This window comes from Crocodylus porosus, unplaced genomic scaffold (assembly GCF_001723895.1).
Source record: "Crocodylus porosus isolate Cpor-Errol unplaced genomic scaffold, CroPor_comp1, whole genome shotgun sequence".
NCBI classification, from domain to species: Eukaryota; Metazoa; Chordata; order Crocodylia; family Crocodylidae; genus Crocodylus; species Crocodylus porosus.
The window spans coordinates 38,082,571-38,100,626 of NW_017728949.1; the positions used below are offsets into that span (position 1 = coordinate 38,082,571).

The window sequence follows — 18,056 nt, forward strand, 5'->3', positions numbered from 1 at the left end:
ATTATGCAATCACCTCTATAGATAGAGGCAAATCATGACAAAAACTACCCAACTGAGTTAGCAGTTTATCAGAATCTTCTTACCTGGCCTCCATATACACTTTGCTGAAGGTCCAACTCCACAATACAGTCCTTCGTGCCACTTTCCAAAGAGGCGATGCACAACCTTTCCTTCTTGGTCCATGATAACTCCTTGGACTTCGTTTGCATTTGAATTCCAATAATTTAACTGAAATGTAACAAAGCAAAGGATTACTGATTGATTTCCTTATCATATTGTATTACATTATTTTAAAATACAGTTATTCTAAATATTATTATTGTATGTGGATATTCAGAGAGTACATCTCCAAGAGAAAAAAAATTAAAGTTTTTTTTCCTTCAATGCCAAAATATGAATGAGGATGCATCATATTTGAACTTTTCTTTCCAAAATTATCAACAAACCTGTAAAAGAATTGTCTAGAGACCTGGTAGAGGTCTATAAAGTTTGAAGTATAAATTTAAAGGGCAGGGATTTTGCTTGGTAGGTCCTTGTAGAGCACAAGTCATGATTACTGGCACTTATATTAACATTTAATTCAAATACGCCCTAGTTCCACTGGAACACAGGAAAGAAAAAGGTTTTCTGTGACACTAAAATTCTACATGCTTGATTTCTAAAACTAAGGAAAACAAAAAGCGCTCTCAATCTTTTTAGCTGGTGGATTACAATGAAAAATATTTAATTTACATTATTTTCTATACAGAAAAAATGCAGGTATAAAATTAAAATGCATACATATTGCAAATATGTCTTTTTTATTACTGAAGAGATTCCAGATTTTGCATCAAATCTGTCATTTCTCAGTTTCCTGTCAATCTTCATAAATGTTGAAAACTTAAAGTATGAATACTGAGTACTTTGACAGAAGTATGTTATTACATGGCTTTCATGAGAACAGTTATCTGCTGTGCTGTAAAAAGGTTTGATTATCCTCATTAAACTGTCTACACATATAAGCACCAGATAGCCTCTTTGCCAGGTGGCTTCCTGCATCTTTTTGGCATCCAAACACCCCATGAAAATTGAAGGATGAGCTTCAAGTGTTTTTTCTCTTCCTAGATGCCCGAGTTTCTGATTAATTCCAGTTGATAATATAGAGGAACTCTTGTGCCAAGTACAGTAAACTACACATGGAAGGTGGAGTACTTCCATCCATAATACCCTGCATTTGCTTTTCTTGATCCTCTTCTCAAACATTTCTGTTCGTTACACCTTTATTTCTGGGCCAACTGTCCAATATGCAAAACAAGCATTAATGAGTAACTGATAACTTTGAAATGGGCCTTTTGCACTTGCATGTCTTCATACCACTGAAAATATATCCTTTATTTCCACTATTTTAGGAGAAAATTCAGCTTTAAAAAATCAATCTAGATTTCTATTTCATATATGCCTATCATCAAAACATTTGCATATAATAAAACAAAGCACCAGTGTTTTATGAGATAACATAATCAGAGAAATTCTAATCCTGGTTAGACTAGTTTGATACTGGATTAACTACAATGAAGTCCACAGATGTTCCTGATATTCATGTTATTTAATAAGCAGAATATGGCCATTCATAACATTTAAAATAAAAAAAAGAGGGATAGGTAGGTGGATGGAAAAACAGACAGACAAACATTTTACTGTTGTATCACAGAAAGTTACCTTGACAAATGTGAGTTTACAAATACAAATACTGCTTTTTGTGTTTCTGATAGTTATTTCTCCATAATGTTCTATCCATCTCCTTCCACTAAGAATGTTATGTATGCAGGTTGTGACTTTGTTCCATGCATAGTGATCTCCATACCTGAGGATAAAGTTATGAAGTAAATGAAAATGAAAATTAAGTGCAACATTACTGACAAAGTGAAATTCAGCCATATCATCATATAAAAAATATTCCTCAAAAATGTTTGAAACAGTAAGTTGCTTACTGTAATTACAGCTTCCATTCTAATTATGACTATTATTTCCTAATGCTAATCCTGAATCAGTTCATATGGGTGACATTCACCCCCAATGCAGTGGTCCAGTGATCCATGAATGTCCTTCACTGTGTGAATTCTCAAAATGTTGGCCACTATGTCCCTAATCAATTACTTCAATAGGATTTACTAAAACATTATACTGTATTGGGGCTATAGTTACAATATATTGCTCTCAGATGCAATGGGAGCAAATAAGAAAAATGAATCAGAAATGGAAAAGGAAAGTGGACAACAATAGATTAGTGGCATATTGCTCCCAACAGCATTAAGAGGAGAACCACTTGCAAGTCAACAGACGCTTTTCTTCTGCTCTATTTAGCCCTGGTGAGACCTCACCTAAAGTACTTTTCCCTGTTACACTGCACTTTATGAAGGACAAATTAGAATAAGCCCAACAAAGAACAGCAAACATGAATAGAGGTTTGAGAAGCATGATTTTTAAGGAAAGGCTGGGACCATTTAGTTGGGAGAAGAGAAGACTGAGGGGTGATTTGATAGCAGTTTTCAAATACCCCAATGATACTTATGAAGATGATGGTGATAAATTATTCTGTTTGTCCAGAGGCAAGGGTGGATACAGGATTTCCTAGAGAGGGTGCAGAAGCAGCAACCCACACTGCAGGGGTGGCTGCATCCCCTGCTCCCAGCTTCCTTCTCTCCCAAAAGTGCAAGCAGATTGCTCAGAGGAAGCCTCTGGGGACTTCTAAAAGTCCCTAAAGCACATGAAAATCCTTCCTCTCTTCTCCTTCCAGCTCAGAGGCACACTCCCCTCCTCTTCCCTCACTTCCCCTGACTCCCACTGCTGTTTTCTCCATTGTTTTGGGAGAGGAAGCTCCAGAGACAGTAGGGCAGCCAGGGGCTGGCTCAGCTGGGAAGGGGACAACAGAAACAGGGTGGTGGGAGAGTACTTCCTGACACCCTTCCTGGCAACTCTGTCCATCCCTACTACTATTGTCCCCATCCCCAGCTCAAAGAAGGCAGGAACAGCTCTGGTGCTTCCCCACCCTCGGGAGAGCAGAAAAAGGCAGTGGAGGAAGGAAATGGAGGGTGCAGAGGGCTGGTGAGAGGGGATGCCTTTGGGCAGGAAGGGGAAGGGAGAGGATTTTCACCTGCTTTCAGGACTTTAAAAAGTCCTTGGAGGCTCCTATGGTGTAGTGCAATCCAAAGGGGGGATATACAGCTGTGCCACAGCACTCCCTCTGGATCCACCCCTGCCTACAAGGGACAGAACAAGGTGCAATGGTCTAAACTATGGTAAAAGGATAGATATTAGGAAGAACTTTCCACTATGAGGGCGGTTAAGTATTAGAACTGGTTCCCCAGAGAGGTTGTGAAATCTCCATCCTTGGTAATTTTTAAAATCAGGTTAGACAAACACTTGGCTGCGATGATTTAATCATGGATGATCCTGACTTAAGCAGAAGGGATGGACCAAATCACTGAGGGCCACCCTTTTTGGCAGGTGTGCCACAAATTAAGGCCTGTATTGTCCTTGTGTACCACCCCAAGTTAGACAGCTTCCAGAGGTCCCTTCCAGTTCTACTTCAGCATGATTTTAACTCTTATACCATGGGAGATTAGAGCAGGGAGTTAATATCTTGCCTGTTACTATGTTTCTGAGGTCTGTACACTTATTTACAAACCATTCCGAAGGAAGCAGTATAACCCAACATTAAAAATGAAGTCAAAGAATAGAAAGCACTGTACACAAACAAAGGAAACGAGACAGTAGCTCACTTTGGGAGAGTCACATTCAGTGCTCCAACTGGAAGAATTTCCATCGACTTCCCCCAGAACTTATTTTTCCATCTGATATCTAAATGAGAGTGAAAATTTTAGAAAATTACAAAAAAACCCAATCTTTATTTGCAATGATTTATGGTGTACCAGATACATCTATGTTAGACCTGTTTTGAACAGAACACTGGCCTGATCTGGAGAAAAGGGTTATACCAGATGAAAATCAGTCCTCCAACCAGTCAGAGAAGCTAATACAGAAAAGTTAACACAGGTCTTAAAGTTTTTTACACAAATAACACTGGCAATTATAATAATGCATCAGCTCATTTCAACACAAAGTGAAACACTTCAATACAACCGTCAGCACCAACTTAACCTTAAAAAAAACAACACATCTCAAGTCCCAGATGGAAAACGCACTAACATTTTTAGATGATAATCTTTATTTATATAAAATTGGATCTTTGTCCTTTGAATTACAATATTTACCTTGCCAAAATACAAAATTCTTTGATTCACAGTGACAGGCAGAAATGGGTGGATGGTGGCTAACCTGAAAAAAAAAACGGAGGTGAAGAGTGGTTTAACACATACACAAAAAAGCTTTAGAATCAACACAACTACTAGTTATGTATAAGTAAAAACTAGAGGTTCACCGATAGAGATGTTTTGGGTTGATACTGACAGCTGATTTTTAAAGAGGCTTATTGGCCAATACTGATCCGATTTCCAATATGCAGTGCGGCAGCCTGCAGAGCAGCATCCAGCTGCTAAGTCAGTTGTGGTGGAAAGGGAGGAGGGAGGGAAGAGGGGGGCAGACTGAGTCCCCTGTGGTGAAGGAGGGAGTAGGGCTGGGGCTGGGGCAGACACTGCCCAACCAGGGTGAGGGCATGGGACAAAGCTGGCTCATCCAGGTAGTATGGGGAGAGGGGGGCAGCTCCCGCTGCTGCATGCACCCTGGGAAGGTATGGGGGTATGACCCTCGTTCTGTGTGGGGCCAGGGCGGGGCAGGCTACCACTGTGGGCTGCGGCCAGGGCAGTGCGAGGCTTTTCCCAGCGGGGGCTGGGCCAGTACTGAGAGGGGGGCTACAGGAAGGGCTGCAGCCACTCCAAAATTCACCACAGCCCCCCCAGCCTCCTCTCCCAATGCTGCTGCCCACCTCATCCTGAGTGCACCCTGGCCCAGATCCTGATTCGGCCCCAGCCCACAGCAGCAGCCCGCTGCACACCAGCCCCATGCAGATCTGGGGGCACATGCTCCCCATACCCTCCAGGGTTGCGCACAGCTGCAGGAGCAGACCCCCCCATGCCACCCAGACAAGCTGTGGCTCCATCCCACATCCTGTCCCACTCTGGCTGGGCAGTGCCTGCCCCAGCCCCAGCCCCAGCCTCAATCCCTCCCTTACCACAGGGACCTCGATCTGCCCCCCAATAACCTTCCGTCCACCGTCCCCTTCCTCCACAACAGATTTACCAGCTGGACATAGCTCTCCAAGCTGCCAGGATGTACTCCTCGGCACCTATGTGCTGTGGCTGCAGCTGTGCTTATGCATGGAGCATTTACTGGCCAATTTCAGATACAATTTTCTTTATACCAGTGCTGATCCAATATCAGATCAATGGATCAGTGCACTTCTAGTAAAAACTGTTCAATACTGTATATTTTTAGAAGAAACAACTAAACAAAGAACCTCAACATGATATTCTGACACTTTAAAGGAGACAGTTTATACGAATCCCTTTTGCTATACACATACACGTATATATATTACACATACATATTTACACATGTACTGGCATTCAATAAGTTTCACAGTAGCAAACTTTCACTAAAAAATTAGGTCACTTTTCTAAAGAAATCAAAATCTATTTCTAAACTTTCTTTAGCAGTTACTTAGAAATAGATATTACCTGCTCTGAAAAAAATCGAAATCCTTTATCTTCTCTAATACATTCATAAGTCTCACCAAGCACTGGATTAAATGGCTTGCTTCCTGCTCTGAAGTAAGTGGAGGCATACCCGGAAGCTGCAAAGGCAGCTATAAGAACCTGTTAAAGAAAACAAAGAGGAGAAAATAACTGAAGATCCTTTAAGGTGTTCTCCCACATTGTTTAGGCATCAATGTGAATAATTTTTCCATTTAAAAGTACTTAATTTCCCTCTCATTTGTAAACTATTTTAAGAGTTACTTATTGATAGAAAGCTGTCAATGTACCTAAAAGTAATGGAGGGGGAAAAAAGCCTGCAGCTTTCTATTTTCATAGTTTCTGGGCACCATACAAAATGTAAAACAATACAAAAGAATCAGGCTTCTTTCCTTAGCACTTGTTTAATAGCAGAAATTATGTTAGCTGACCTATTCTGTACCAGTACTGTGACTTTCTGATTGGCACCTATAAAAAGACTCATCTGAAAGTATTCAAGGCAATGTTTTGCTTGTATAATATGATAATTTAATTACAGATATCACACTAGACAGCAGAATAAATTGCATCTGTTATCTTCTTTTTAAGATGTATAACAATGACAACTGCTTTATCCAAAAATCCATTTTGAACTTGCTCGAGCCTGGATGAAGAATTGTTTTTTTAGCAGGCAGACCTCCTCTGTCAAGTAGGGACATTAGAAGATCCAATGCCAGGTTAATCGAAAACTTCACAGCTATAGCCTTGTCTGCCAGAAAGCCATCAATAGTATTACTCTCTCCTTCCTAGTTTCTGTATGTTCTTAAGAAGTAGTGACTGCAGTAGGAAGGCACAGAGCACAGATACTGCTTGTGTGCAACTGGGTTGGAGTGTTGCTGTAGACATGATGGTCCAGGATATGTATTCATTTGCTTTTTGTGATATCTTTCATTTGGACCAACTGCATAGTTGGGGGAGAGAGAGCAGGACTTTGGGAACCATAATGTCATCAGTACTCAGATGATTTATTTGAAGTCTCTTGGCTTTCTAATCCTTGGAGAGACAGTCTCACCAAAGTCCTGTGTGAGATTCCACATGGTAATCCTGGGAAGAATAAGTGAAAAACTGATCCCTTGCATATGTGAAGTTGTGCTGTACTAAACTCCTTACCATGCGTTCATAGGGATCATCTGTTTCAGCAGCCTTGTCCAAGAGTTCACTGTATTCTAGTTCTTCACAAAGATGTTGCAAAGTATTGAGAGGTTCATTGAGCTCAACTGGCATGGACACTTTGGAGAGATCTTTACCAATATTATTTCTTAAAATATTCCACAGATTGATGTTACTGGTATCAGGACTGGGAGCTGGAAGACAAGTCCGTCGTCCATTCCTGAAGGCGCCTCCTGTCAGCTCACCATTGAGAACTGGAGGGAAAGTATATTACAGCATTGAAATTGCCTTTTGAAAATAGTAAAATTCATTCATGGGACCAAAGTCACCACTGATGTAAGCAGATGCAATCGCACTGTTATCAGCTGAGCTGCGTTTGCTTACACCTTAGGTAAATTTGGTTCATGATATAAAACAACATCAAAATTAGTCTTTTCAAAATATAGTGTTTACTTTGTCGGGATATGTTGTCAGCAACACTGGTATTGTCCTCAGATATGTTATCACTCACATCACTGATGTAAGATTCATCATCAGAAGCCTAAGGAAGAAAATAAATAAATAATATCTAGTGTATGGTAAACACACAAGTTAGGCAAGAATATAATTAGAAAACCAAACATTCAAAGAAAGCATCTCCAGCTTGGCCGATTTAAAACTAGATCTACCATCTGTATTTCAGTTTGCACGTACAAAGAAACAAGCTCTAATAGCATAAAAAGAGGTGTTATATTCACTTTATTTTCCTGAATTCCAAATAATATAGACAAAAACCATTCAAACTCATCTTACCTAATACTCCAGATTAGATTCCCTCTTTACCCTCGGTCTGAGTCAAATCCCATTGAAGTTTCCCCCAGAGAAAGGATGGAGAGAAGAAATCCATGGCAGATGTTAGCCATGTTACTTAATGAACTACTAACAAGGAGCAAAAAATACTGAAGTGATGAGTAATTTAAGAATGTATAAATGATAAGACAATAAAAGCTCATTAACTTCAGTGGGATTCAGTTCAAGCCAACCAGGCAAAGAGAGAGAAAACACCAATACACTTCATTTACACTTGTGTATATGCCTCTCTCTCAAATTTCTACAACAACTTTCTCTTATGGTATGGACAGCCATACCTTTTAATCACTTTGAAAATGGAAAGATGCTGCTCGGGAGCATGCAACAAACTCTTAGGTCCATGATACAAGCTGGGTAAATCACTGTAACTTTAAACCTGAACCAAACCAAGTTAAAGCTGTAACAATTTTGTTACATTTGTAGGACTCAGAATCATGAAGATGTAACAGTTACATCATAACAGCTTATTACATCAGTGCTATTTTTCATGTCTTTTTATACCCTTATCTGAATCCCTGATAAGAGATAAAACTTTTGATACACAGCTACAAGGTCTGGAATTTGCTTTCCCTGTTAAACCACCACAACCCAAATGTGTTGACTTTAAGAGCAAAGAGCAACTTATTCACTCCATTTTTTTTTTTTTTTTGTTACCTGAAATGATCAATCTTATGGAATCAAATGTGTTTTGGGAGCTTTGTTTTCACTTATTTTGACATTAGAATAAAGTGTATTTTTTTCAATGTAACATGCAGTTACTAAGAGTTTTTTACCCTGGTACATTCTGTGCACTGAAAAAAATGAACACAAAAGAATTACTTCTGTCTTTTTAAATACCCATTATTAACAACATGTGGATGATCACAAGAACTTTAAAATCAACACTTTAATCTAATTCGTAAATTATTTGATCCAAGATTTTTTCTTTCATTTTAAATCACCAAAGTTGCTGTTTCAGGGCTACTGTGCTTCCTGCATATACTTGTGCATTAGAAATTACTTTTATATCTTCACTGAATTGGTAAACACTAGTCCTTTTAGCAGGAAAGAGGTGCAAAGAGGTGATGTTAGATTAATATATACGTAATGTTTTCTGTTTTAACATCGGAACAGAACTCGCCTATTTTATTCTAGTAACTTTTACTTTCTGACTCTCATGAACATGCACAATACTGTGCAGTTTGCACTGCAAACACAACAGGAGAATGTTAACATTTAAAAAAAAGGATATGTAAGACTCGATTCTACAGGGCTGCTCTGCAAGAAGAACTGCAAGAGCAAGAGCTGTAGCTACTGCAAGGAAGGTGTTGTAATCTGTTTTAAATTGATTCACATTATTAATTTTGGGTTCAAGGTAGCAGCTATGGAAGCATGCACCTCAGGGAATTTGCCTGAAAGAAGGACTTGATAGAAAAGGATATTGATGGTCTTCATCAACGTGAATGCAACTGTAGTGCTGAGGAGGTCACTAACACGTTATTTAGAAAGTTAAGTGTTTCAATTACAAGTTCTGCAAGGGCACTTATAGAAGGGTGCAATTAGCAACACATGATTATTCAAGAAGACAAGAAAAATTACAGAAAAACTGGATAGCACAAACAAAAGACACACATAATAAGTTCCACATGTCACTTACACAAGAGGTTGTGAATTCTGCATTGCAAACCCACAGAATTCAATGTCAAAGTCTTGTTCAAGCAAATGAAAAAACTGGAGTTGGAGATTGTAGCATTATTCTTAACTGTACTTAACTGCTTAAATTTGGAGCTCAAATGAGTGCCCAGGTCAGACTTTTCCCCCAAATGAGTTATCATCTTAAATCAACGATCTTTTCCTTAAGATTCAGTTTCATAGATTTCATAGACATTAGGGCTGGAAGGGACCTCAGAAGATCATCGAGTCCAGCCCCCCGCCCAAAGGGCAGGAAGTAAGCTGGGGTCATAGGATCCCAGCAAGTTAAGCATCCAATTTACTCCAATGGCAGGCTGTTCCAAACCTTGGGGGCTTGGACAGTAAAGAAATTCTTCCTTATGTCCAGCCTGAAACAGTCTTACAGCAGTTTATGACCGTTCGATCTCATCGTCTCTTGGTGCGCTCTGGTGAACAAACGTTCCCCCAGACCCTGGTGGTCACCCCGATAAACTTATAGGTGGCCATCAGATCACCCCTGAGCCTGCGCTTTTCCAGGCTAAAGAGCCCCATGGCGCTCAGCCTGTCGTCGTAAGATCTGTTTTCCTGACCTCTGATCATGCGCGTGGCTCTTCTCTGGACTCTCTCAAGCTTCTCCACATCCTTTTTGAATTGTGGAGCCCAAAACTGGACGCAGCACTCCAGCTGTGGCCTCACCAAGGCCGAGTACAAGGGGAGAATGACATCCCGGAATTTCCTTGAGAAGCATCTATGGATGCAAGCCAGCGTTTTGGTCGCTTTACTAGCCGCAGCATCACATTGCAGGCTCATGTTCATTTTGTGGTTTTCTAATAAGAACATACAACAAAATGTACTGTACTACTTACTACACAATGATTCAAACTTTCCATGGTGCTCTCCATGAATTTCTCTGCCACAGATAGAAACATTTCCTAATTAGGCTGAAAATGTCATTTAGCAATTGTTCTCTTCTGCTACTTGGTCTCAGAAGATTGCCAACTAGAAGGACATGACCCACTACAACGACCTACCTCATTTTCTGAAGAGCTTGCTGATATAAGTACTTCCTGTGCATCAAAGAATTCAGAGACAGATTCAGACATAGAGAGCCTGCTCTCATTGGAAACTTGTTGGTTCAATGGGAGACTGACATGGATTTGTTCACCGGTCTGTAAACAAAATAAACACAGGGATATAAGACGTTATTTCTAGTTGAACAGAACTATAAATCAGAAACAGACAGTTTAGAAAAAATTACCAGAAAGTCTTTTTACTTGCGCCAACATTTCCCTAGATAGTCGAGTACAGTTAACAAAAGAGACTGGCGTTATTACACAATTAAATACAATCTGAATAATTACACAGCTGTAAAAATACGTTCCTTCATTTGAACCATATTCAGCAGTAGTTATATGCAAGCTTCAGCAATGTAAATACTCATGAATCTGGATACTGCATCTGAAGAGACACCTTTGTACAACTCAGTTATGCAGTTCCAAACCAGTCTCAACCATGAACTCCAGATAAAGAGATTCCTGGGAAGGAGAAATCTTTTACAATATATAATTTTTTCTCAGTACTGAAACTAGCATTGATATACATACCAAAACAAAAAATCCTTACAAAATTGAGTAGTTATTTTTAATTATTATTCTCTCAAAGCAAGGCCTAATTTCTGTAGTGATAATCACTTGATGTGCAATTATGATCAGAAGAGTGAGTACGGAAGCATCTTATTCCACGTGCTTATTCCCTGTGTATGCTTCAGATCTTATTCATAATTGATGCCAAAACTGGAGCCAACAGAGCTAAAGGGAAGGAGTTAGTTATGACGGCGATCAAAACAATTGTATAATAAGGGACAGACTATTATCCATCATCAGAAAACCCATGATAGATGTAAAAACTATTCAAGATGTATGCCTTAAATCACTCATACTGGGCAAGGAGAGTGTAAGGTGTTGCTTCACTATGGAATGAATAAGAAGTCCTATCCCAAACTCTTTGGAGATCTATTAAGATACATGTGGCCAACACAGTCTCTGAAGAAAAGCCCCCAACCCCTACTCCCCAATCATCTGGCACTAGTAGTCCTTTGAAGCCATGCTGCCAAGGCTTCCTTTACAACCAGTTGCCATCAAACTTCCTCTTAAAGGAGCTTTTCCCAGGCTGGAAAGACTACAGATTCTCCCATGTGACAAACTACAGAAGTGCATGTAAGGTGTCCAGGACAAAAGCTTGCAGATTTGGGCCCACAAGCTGACTTCAAATTAAAATTCATGGCTTACAGCATTTGATGGCTAATCACCACAGAAGAAGCTAGTTTTAGTGCTGTTTTATGAACAAGCCATTAAAGTTTTAAGGTTTTTAATAAGCTAGGATTTTTTGGTTCTAATTAGTATACGATAACAGAACCTAAGACAGGCACTAAAATATCAAAATAAATGAAACATTAAATATTTATTTCTGTTCCTGAGTCAACTTGATTAAAAAATACTCTAGAGCGTATTTCCAGATGGGTAGCCTACCTTCTGCAGACACAAATGCCGCCTGCTCATTGAATTGCTGAAACAAGTCTGAATAGTTGGAAGTAAAGCCGCAAACATTTCTGTATATTGTTATGGCTGTTGTTTTTGGGGGCTTTTTTGGCAGAAACTATCAAGTGCACACAGAGTATGGATTATATTATAGCATGATCAGGAGGATTCATATTCAGAGCTTTAAACTTTTACAATTCAGTGTAAGCAGGCCCCAGCTTACAAACTCAGTAAAATCAGATGCTTTTATACCAAAGCATGCAGAAATAACTAATGTCAATGATAACCAACAAAATAAAATAATAGGAGAAAAAGTCTCTGCTAAATGTTCACTCCAGACTATTATGCCTTGAAACTGCTGCACATGGCATCTCCAGATTTCCAACATGCTGAACTCCTGTAAAATTCCATTTTTCCAAAAACAACAAGCAAAAGTTAAGCAAATTTCCTCCCTTTTTAATTCTTGGGAAAAAAATTAGGAGGCAAATTGCATGTTAATTGAAATAGCTGACACACAAAAAACCAGCAGTTCTGAATGGAAATGACAGATACAAAACATGGTGAAATACACACACTTGTAGCAGTGATGGACAGTGACAACATAAATTTATAACATATATCTACCTACATTCAAATCTTCTTTTCTTGTAAGCCAAGGTGAATTGTCATTGATATAAATACTCTTTGTTGACTGAGGACAGGGAAGCAGGAAGGATCAAATCTTGCAAAGGCTTAATACCATTATGATGCTTACTTTGGCTAGGGACTGACATTCAAGAAGCCAGAGCCTGAATTGATTCAGTCTTTGAAGGTTACTCTAACCCACCTAGATTGAACCAGGTTGCAACTAAAGAGATGTTCCCTCTGGACCGAAGAAATACAGGCACATGCCTGCAGCCACTCAGGCCAGGCGCCAGGGGTGCTAAAGCAGCCCTCAGCTGCAGGGAAGCTGTGCTGGGGGGGCGTGGTCAGGCCCAGCAATAGCCTAAAGTGGACTGGCCAGGGTGGGGGTTGAATTAATACATGTCCCATGGACTCGAGCCAGGGTCCACCAGGCACTCCACCCTCACTGCTCTGCTGCAGTGGCAGGGGCACAGCCAAATGCTGGCCAGCATGGCATGCTGAGGCAAAGGGGGCAGGGAGGGGGGTATTCCTGACTCCACTCCCTCTGCCCGTGGTGGACTGCAGTGGGTTCTGCCCAATCGGGTGGCCACTCACTCCCTGTGCGGGGCAAGTGGCAGGATAAACCCACTCCTACCCACTCTGCCAGATGCCAGAGGGAGGGAGGAATAACCCCTCTCCCTGCCTCAGGGGCCATGCCAGCTGGACTCTGGTCGCGCCCACGCCCTGGCACTGGAGCCGCAAGTGGGGAGTGACCATGGCCCCTGCCATGGTGTCTGGGGAGCACAAGCCTTTTTCCGGTGGAGGGGCCACAAGCGGGGGTCAGAGCTCCTGCAGACTGTGCTCGGAGGGGACCATAGCCCCCCACGCCCCACCAGCACTGCTACTCCCCCCCACAAAGTCTGCAGCAGCTTTCCTCGCCTTGAAGTTACAGCCCCCTGCTGGGAAGAGGCTTGCACTCCGGGACTCCATGACAGGGACTGCTGCCCCCTGTCACTGCTCCAGTGGCAGGGCAGGGGCAGAGCCTGGGAGGCACAAACCCTTGGGTGGGGGGAGCAGGCAGGGAGCGGGGTTCCCTCCTGCATCTGGCAGAGGGGGCAAGAGAGGGCTTATTCTGATATTTGCCTGATGCATACAGCAAGCAGCAGGAGTCGGGGCAGGCAGGCCCCAGTATGGTTCCCTGGGAGCAGAGGGAAGGAAAACCCAGCTCCCTGCCCTCTCCTCCCGCCTATGGGGCCATGCCAGCCCTGCCCTGTCATTGGAGTGGTGAGGGGGGAGCAACCATGATGGGGGCAGCAGCCCCTGTCAAGTTGTCCTGAGTGCAAGCCTCTTCCCAGTGGGGAGGCCATAATGTGACGTGGGGAAAGCTGCTGTGGACTGTGTGGGGGGAGTGGCAGGGCAGCAGTGCTAAGGGAATTTGGGATGCTATGACCCCCTCCAAGCCCTGGTGCCACCACTCACCCCTCACAGTCTGTGGCAGCTCAGACCCCCACTTGTGGGCCCCCCCCCACCAGGAAGAGACTCATGCTCCCTTGGACACCATGGCAGGGGCTGCTCCCCTGTCAGGGCCCTGCCCTCCCGCCACTGCAGCGGTAGGGCAGGGGTGCGACCAGAACCTGGTCAGCACAGCCCCTTAGGCGAGGGGGAGGGAGAGGAGTTATTTCTCCCTTCAGCGCCTGGCAGAGGCAGCAGGAAGAGGCTCATCCCATCTCTTGCCCCATGCAGGGAGCGAGCAGCGGCGGCAGTTGGGGCAGACAGACCCCGTTATGGTCTCCCAGGGGCAGAAGGAGGAATAACCTTCCTCCCTACCCACCCCCCAGGGGGCCATGCTGGCAGGCGTCTGGCCATGGCCCTGTGGCTGCAGCAGTGAATGTGGAGTGCCAGATGGACCTCAGCTTGGGTCCATGGGACAGGGATGGGGGAATTAAACCCCCACCCTGGCCAGTTCACTCCAGACCACTGCCAGGGCTGGCCACACCCCCACTGCTGGCGCAGCCAGCGGAGAAGCGCAGGTCCGTGTTGGTGGGACAGGGGAGGGAGGGGGGAAATGAACCTCTTCCCTGCTCCCTCCCAGGGCCAGTGTCTGGGCCAGGCTCCCACCCCTGCCTGTCCCTGCTGTGACTGGAGAGTAGAGAGATGGGACCAGCCCTGTTCCACTGGAGCAGAGGGCACAGCCCAGAGAGCATGCTGGGGGCTCTGGTTTAACTTAAACCAGGAAGGAGTCTGGGACAGAAGCTGCATAAACTGGTTTGAGCTTAATCAGTTAAGTCTGGTACCACATTCAAGCAGGTTTATCTCAAACCAGTTTCAGCCATTTTGAAACTCATTTATATGCACCAAAATTATGTTCTGTTACAGGTTTAAACCAGTATCCTATCACTTAAATCAGTTTGTGTGTAATGTCTGCCCCTAGCCTTCGTAAAATGATCCTCCTGACTTCAATGGGGCCACTCAGTAGTAAATACCAGGCACTATAAGCCCTCATACACTAAACTGTTTCTACTGCTTCTGTAAGAAACCAAGATACAGTAGTTTTCAGCTACTTGTCTGGTTATATACGAATACAATAGAACCTCACTAATTCCCACTTCAATAATCCACTCACCCAATAATTCATATTTAAAATCTGTGGTCTTTTCCTGTTTCTCTGCAGAGATTCAAGAGCAGAGCTCTCCAGTGAGATCTAACATTGGTAAAACTTCACTGACCTCACTAGTGAGTGATACTGTAGAATATATACTCCATACTTTTCATGTAGTCATGTGCTTTTCACTTACTTGTCTATTTTCAAGATTTAATAATTTGCAAAGGGTCTCTCAGTTACTAGTGAGAATTAGCAAGGTTTGATTGTACTCTAAATCCATGAAAGGCCAAAATCTTACCTCATCAGGACTAGGGATAATATTTACACTGACAACCTGATCACAAATAACAGACTCTGAATGTATTCTGTTCAAGCGACTCCTTAGTTCAGCATTCTGGTTGAGAGCCTTAAAATAAAAATTGGACATTTAATTTCAAATTAAAAAGCAAGCATAAAACAAAGCAAGCACAAAGCGTCTGAGCTATATCTTTTCCAGAGATTTCCTAATGAATTACAGTATCTCCTTAGCTGTAGTTTTATAAAACAATCTACTTGTAGATGCATTCAAACCAATTTTTACTTTATTTTTGTTTGTTTGAACCATGATTCTTTTTTCATTAAAAAAACAGTAATATTGTGCCCTTTCTAGCATTTGGCTAGTTCAAAGCATTTGATAGACATGTCAGTAGACTGCACATTTTGGAAAAAGGAAGTGAATGCAGTATGGAAGAATGAAACTGAATCACACTACTACAACAAAATCTCCAAATGCCAAAAGAGGTAATGTTTATATTGCATCTGAGGCACGTACTGAACCACCACTCTGAAGAGTCAGCCAAAGGGAACAGTGAACTCTCAAGCAAAAAGACAGAAATGTTGTGTTGTGATAACATTTTCAATTTGTGCACGGTAAGTCACAGTTGCAAAACACACACAGAAGAAGACAAGGTGAGCAAAGTGCTTTACTGAAATACGTATAGACAGACTCTCGCTCCATGGGGATTACAATCTAAATAGACAGTGACCGCGTCTACACGAGATGATATGTAGCCATAGTGATGAGCTACAGTGACACAGCCTGTTACTATGGTGACATAGTGACAGTAAGCACAAATCATGACACAGCATCTAAAAATAACTGTGCACTGCTGCGACTGCACAGTACCGGTGGGTACTAAATCAAGTACTAAATGACTGCGCAGCATCAAATGTGCAGCCAGAGGCATGTATAGATGTGCCCAGTAAGTAGACAAAGGGTGTGTCCAGATGAGCACAGTTGTGCAGTATGTGGCGCCACAAACATGTTTGCAGTGCCACATACTGCATAGTATGGTGTTCTGCAAGGGCGCACTGTCTAAGCATAGGCTGCTCCTGTTTTTTTTCTGTGGAAAAAAATACCAGAGCAGCGCATGCTTGTGCAGCATGTGCGGCTGAAAAGCAGAGCCGAGCTGCCCAGAGCTGTACTGTGGCTGCCAGCCAGGCTCTACCCAGCAGGACTGCTGCAGCTGCAGCTCCGTGAGGCCCCCAGGACCCCAGGTAAGGCTCCTGGGGCTAGCACAGTGCTGGTCCCAGCCTCCCCTACTGCTCCCAGGGTAACTTGCCGTATGTCAAAGTGCACATGGCACGGGCATTCCCCAGGGACAAGTAGTGGTGGTACAACATGCACTGCCACTACTTGTCCCCAGGGAACTAAGTGTCCATGCATGTCTGGATGCACCCAAAGAGTGCATACAAACATTACATTTAAATTGCCCTAACCAAGCTTAGAGTGATCCTAAATGCCTCCGTATGCAAGCATTCATGAGGCTTAAGTCACCCAAAAAATGAAGTGCCATATTTAAAGTTGATTCCTGTCAGATAACAGCTAACTTTAGATCAGTGTGGGTTACCCTGAGCTAAAGTGAGTTAACCTAACATAATGAATGTGTGCACACATCCCCAGCAAAACCCAGGGGTGGAAAAGACCAGCCACTCTCCACAGCCTTGGGGTTACGCTTATTTTACTACTCCCCATCTCCCCCAAGGACCCTGACCAGACTATTTTCCCCTCTGATTGGGCACCCCTGCCCAGATATGACTGTAACCCTCCCCAAACCCACCAGCACTTCCCCTCCCACTTGCCTCCAGCTGTGTGCCTCTTCCTTCAAACACTTACACATGGAGATCCTGACTCAGATTTAGGTGGCATAAACTAAGCTGCCTAAACCTGAGCTGGATTCACATGCAAAGAGTAGCAGGATGAGATCCAACAGGAAACATGCAACTCATCAGGGGAGATCAACAGCAAATAGGCAGAGCCCTTTTCTCCCCAGCACCTCCTGGGGTGACAAAGAACCATGGTAATAAGCTGATGGAGAATAAGTTTAGGCTGGCAATATTTTACAGTCAGGGTGGCCAAAATCTGGAACCAACTTCCCAGGGAAGTGGTCCTCGCCCCTACTTTGGGCAAATTCAAGAGGAGGTTGGATGATCACCTGTCTGGGGTCTTGTGAACCCAGCATTCATTCCTGCCTGTGGCAGGGGGTCAGGCTAGATGATCTGTTCAGGTCCCTCCTGACCCTAGCTACTATGAAACTATGAATTTTGGTACTGTAATGATTTTTTGTTTAGTTTCCTTTCCATTCTCATCTCTTTTATTAACATTTCCTAAATGAGGATTAGGTTTTATAAATTTCATAGTAGGTATGTGCTTTTAGGATGAACTTACAGATTGAAAAGACAGCAAATATGGTGAAGGAAGATCCTCCCAAAGTAAGGGGCTATGGAATAGGGGAGAGCAGGAGGAAACAAAAGTAAGCTTAGCTGTGAAACATGAGTGGGGCAAAGGGGTGCTATTATTCCTTTTGTTTCATCTCAGCTCATGTGGGATGTGTGAATCATTAACTTACTGTCTCAGGTGGTGCAATGCCAAAACATTATGCTCCACACACACTAACCGTGAATTGGTAGTAAGACAGCCTTACACTGACATGAAGG

The 18,056-nt window shown here is 42.7% G+C and overlaps 1 protein-coding gene across 4 annotated transcripts in view; it reads right to left on the reverse strand.

Annotated features, from left to right (window-relative positions):
- Nucleotides 1-18,056, reverse strand: part of OSBPL6 (oxysterol binding protein like 6) — a 98,761-nt gene that overhangs the window by 6,067 nt on the left and 74,638 nt on the right. For 3 of the 4 annotated variants that reach the window (XM_019554490.1, XM_019554489.1, XM_019554488.1), the window contains 9 exons: nucleotides 15,379-15,486; nucleotides 10,370-10,507; nucleotides 7,293-7,380; nucleotides 6,840-7,093; nucleotides 5,676-5,813; nucleotides 4,254-4,317; nucleotides 3,762-3,840; nucleotides 1,699-1,843; nucleotides 84-228 (listed from right to left, as the gene is read on the reverse strand). In XM_019554490.1, coding sequence (XP_019410035.1) covers nucleotides 84-228; nucleotides 1,699-1,843; nucleotides 3,762-3,840; nucleotides 4,254-4,317; nucleotides 5,676-5,813; nucleotides 6,840-7,093; nucleotides 7,293-7,380; nucleotides 10,370-10,507; nucleotides 15,379-15,486 — 1,159 coding nt within the window. The remainder of the gene's footprint in view (nucleotides 1-83; nucleotides 229-1,698; nucleotides 1,844-3,761; nucleotides 3,841-4,253; nucleotides 4,318-5,675; nucleotides 5,814-6,839; nucleotides 7,094-7,292; nucleotides 7,381-10,369; nucleotides 10,508-15,378; nucleotides 15,487-18,056) is intronic. The other variant, XM_019554491.1, reaches the window with a different exon arrangement.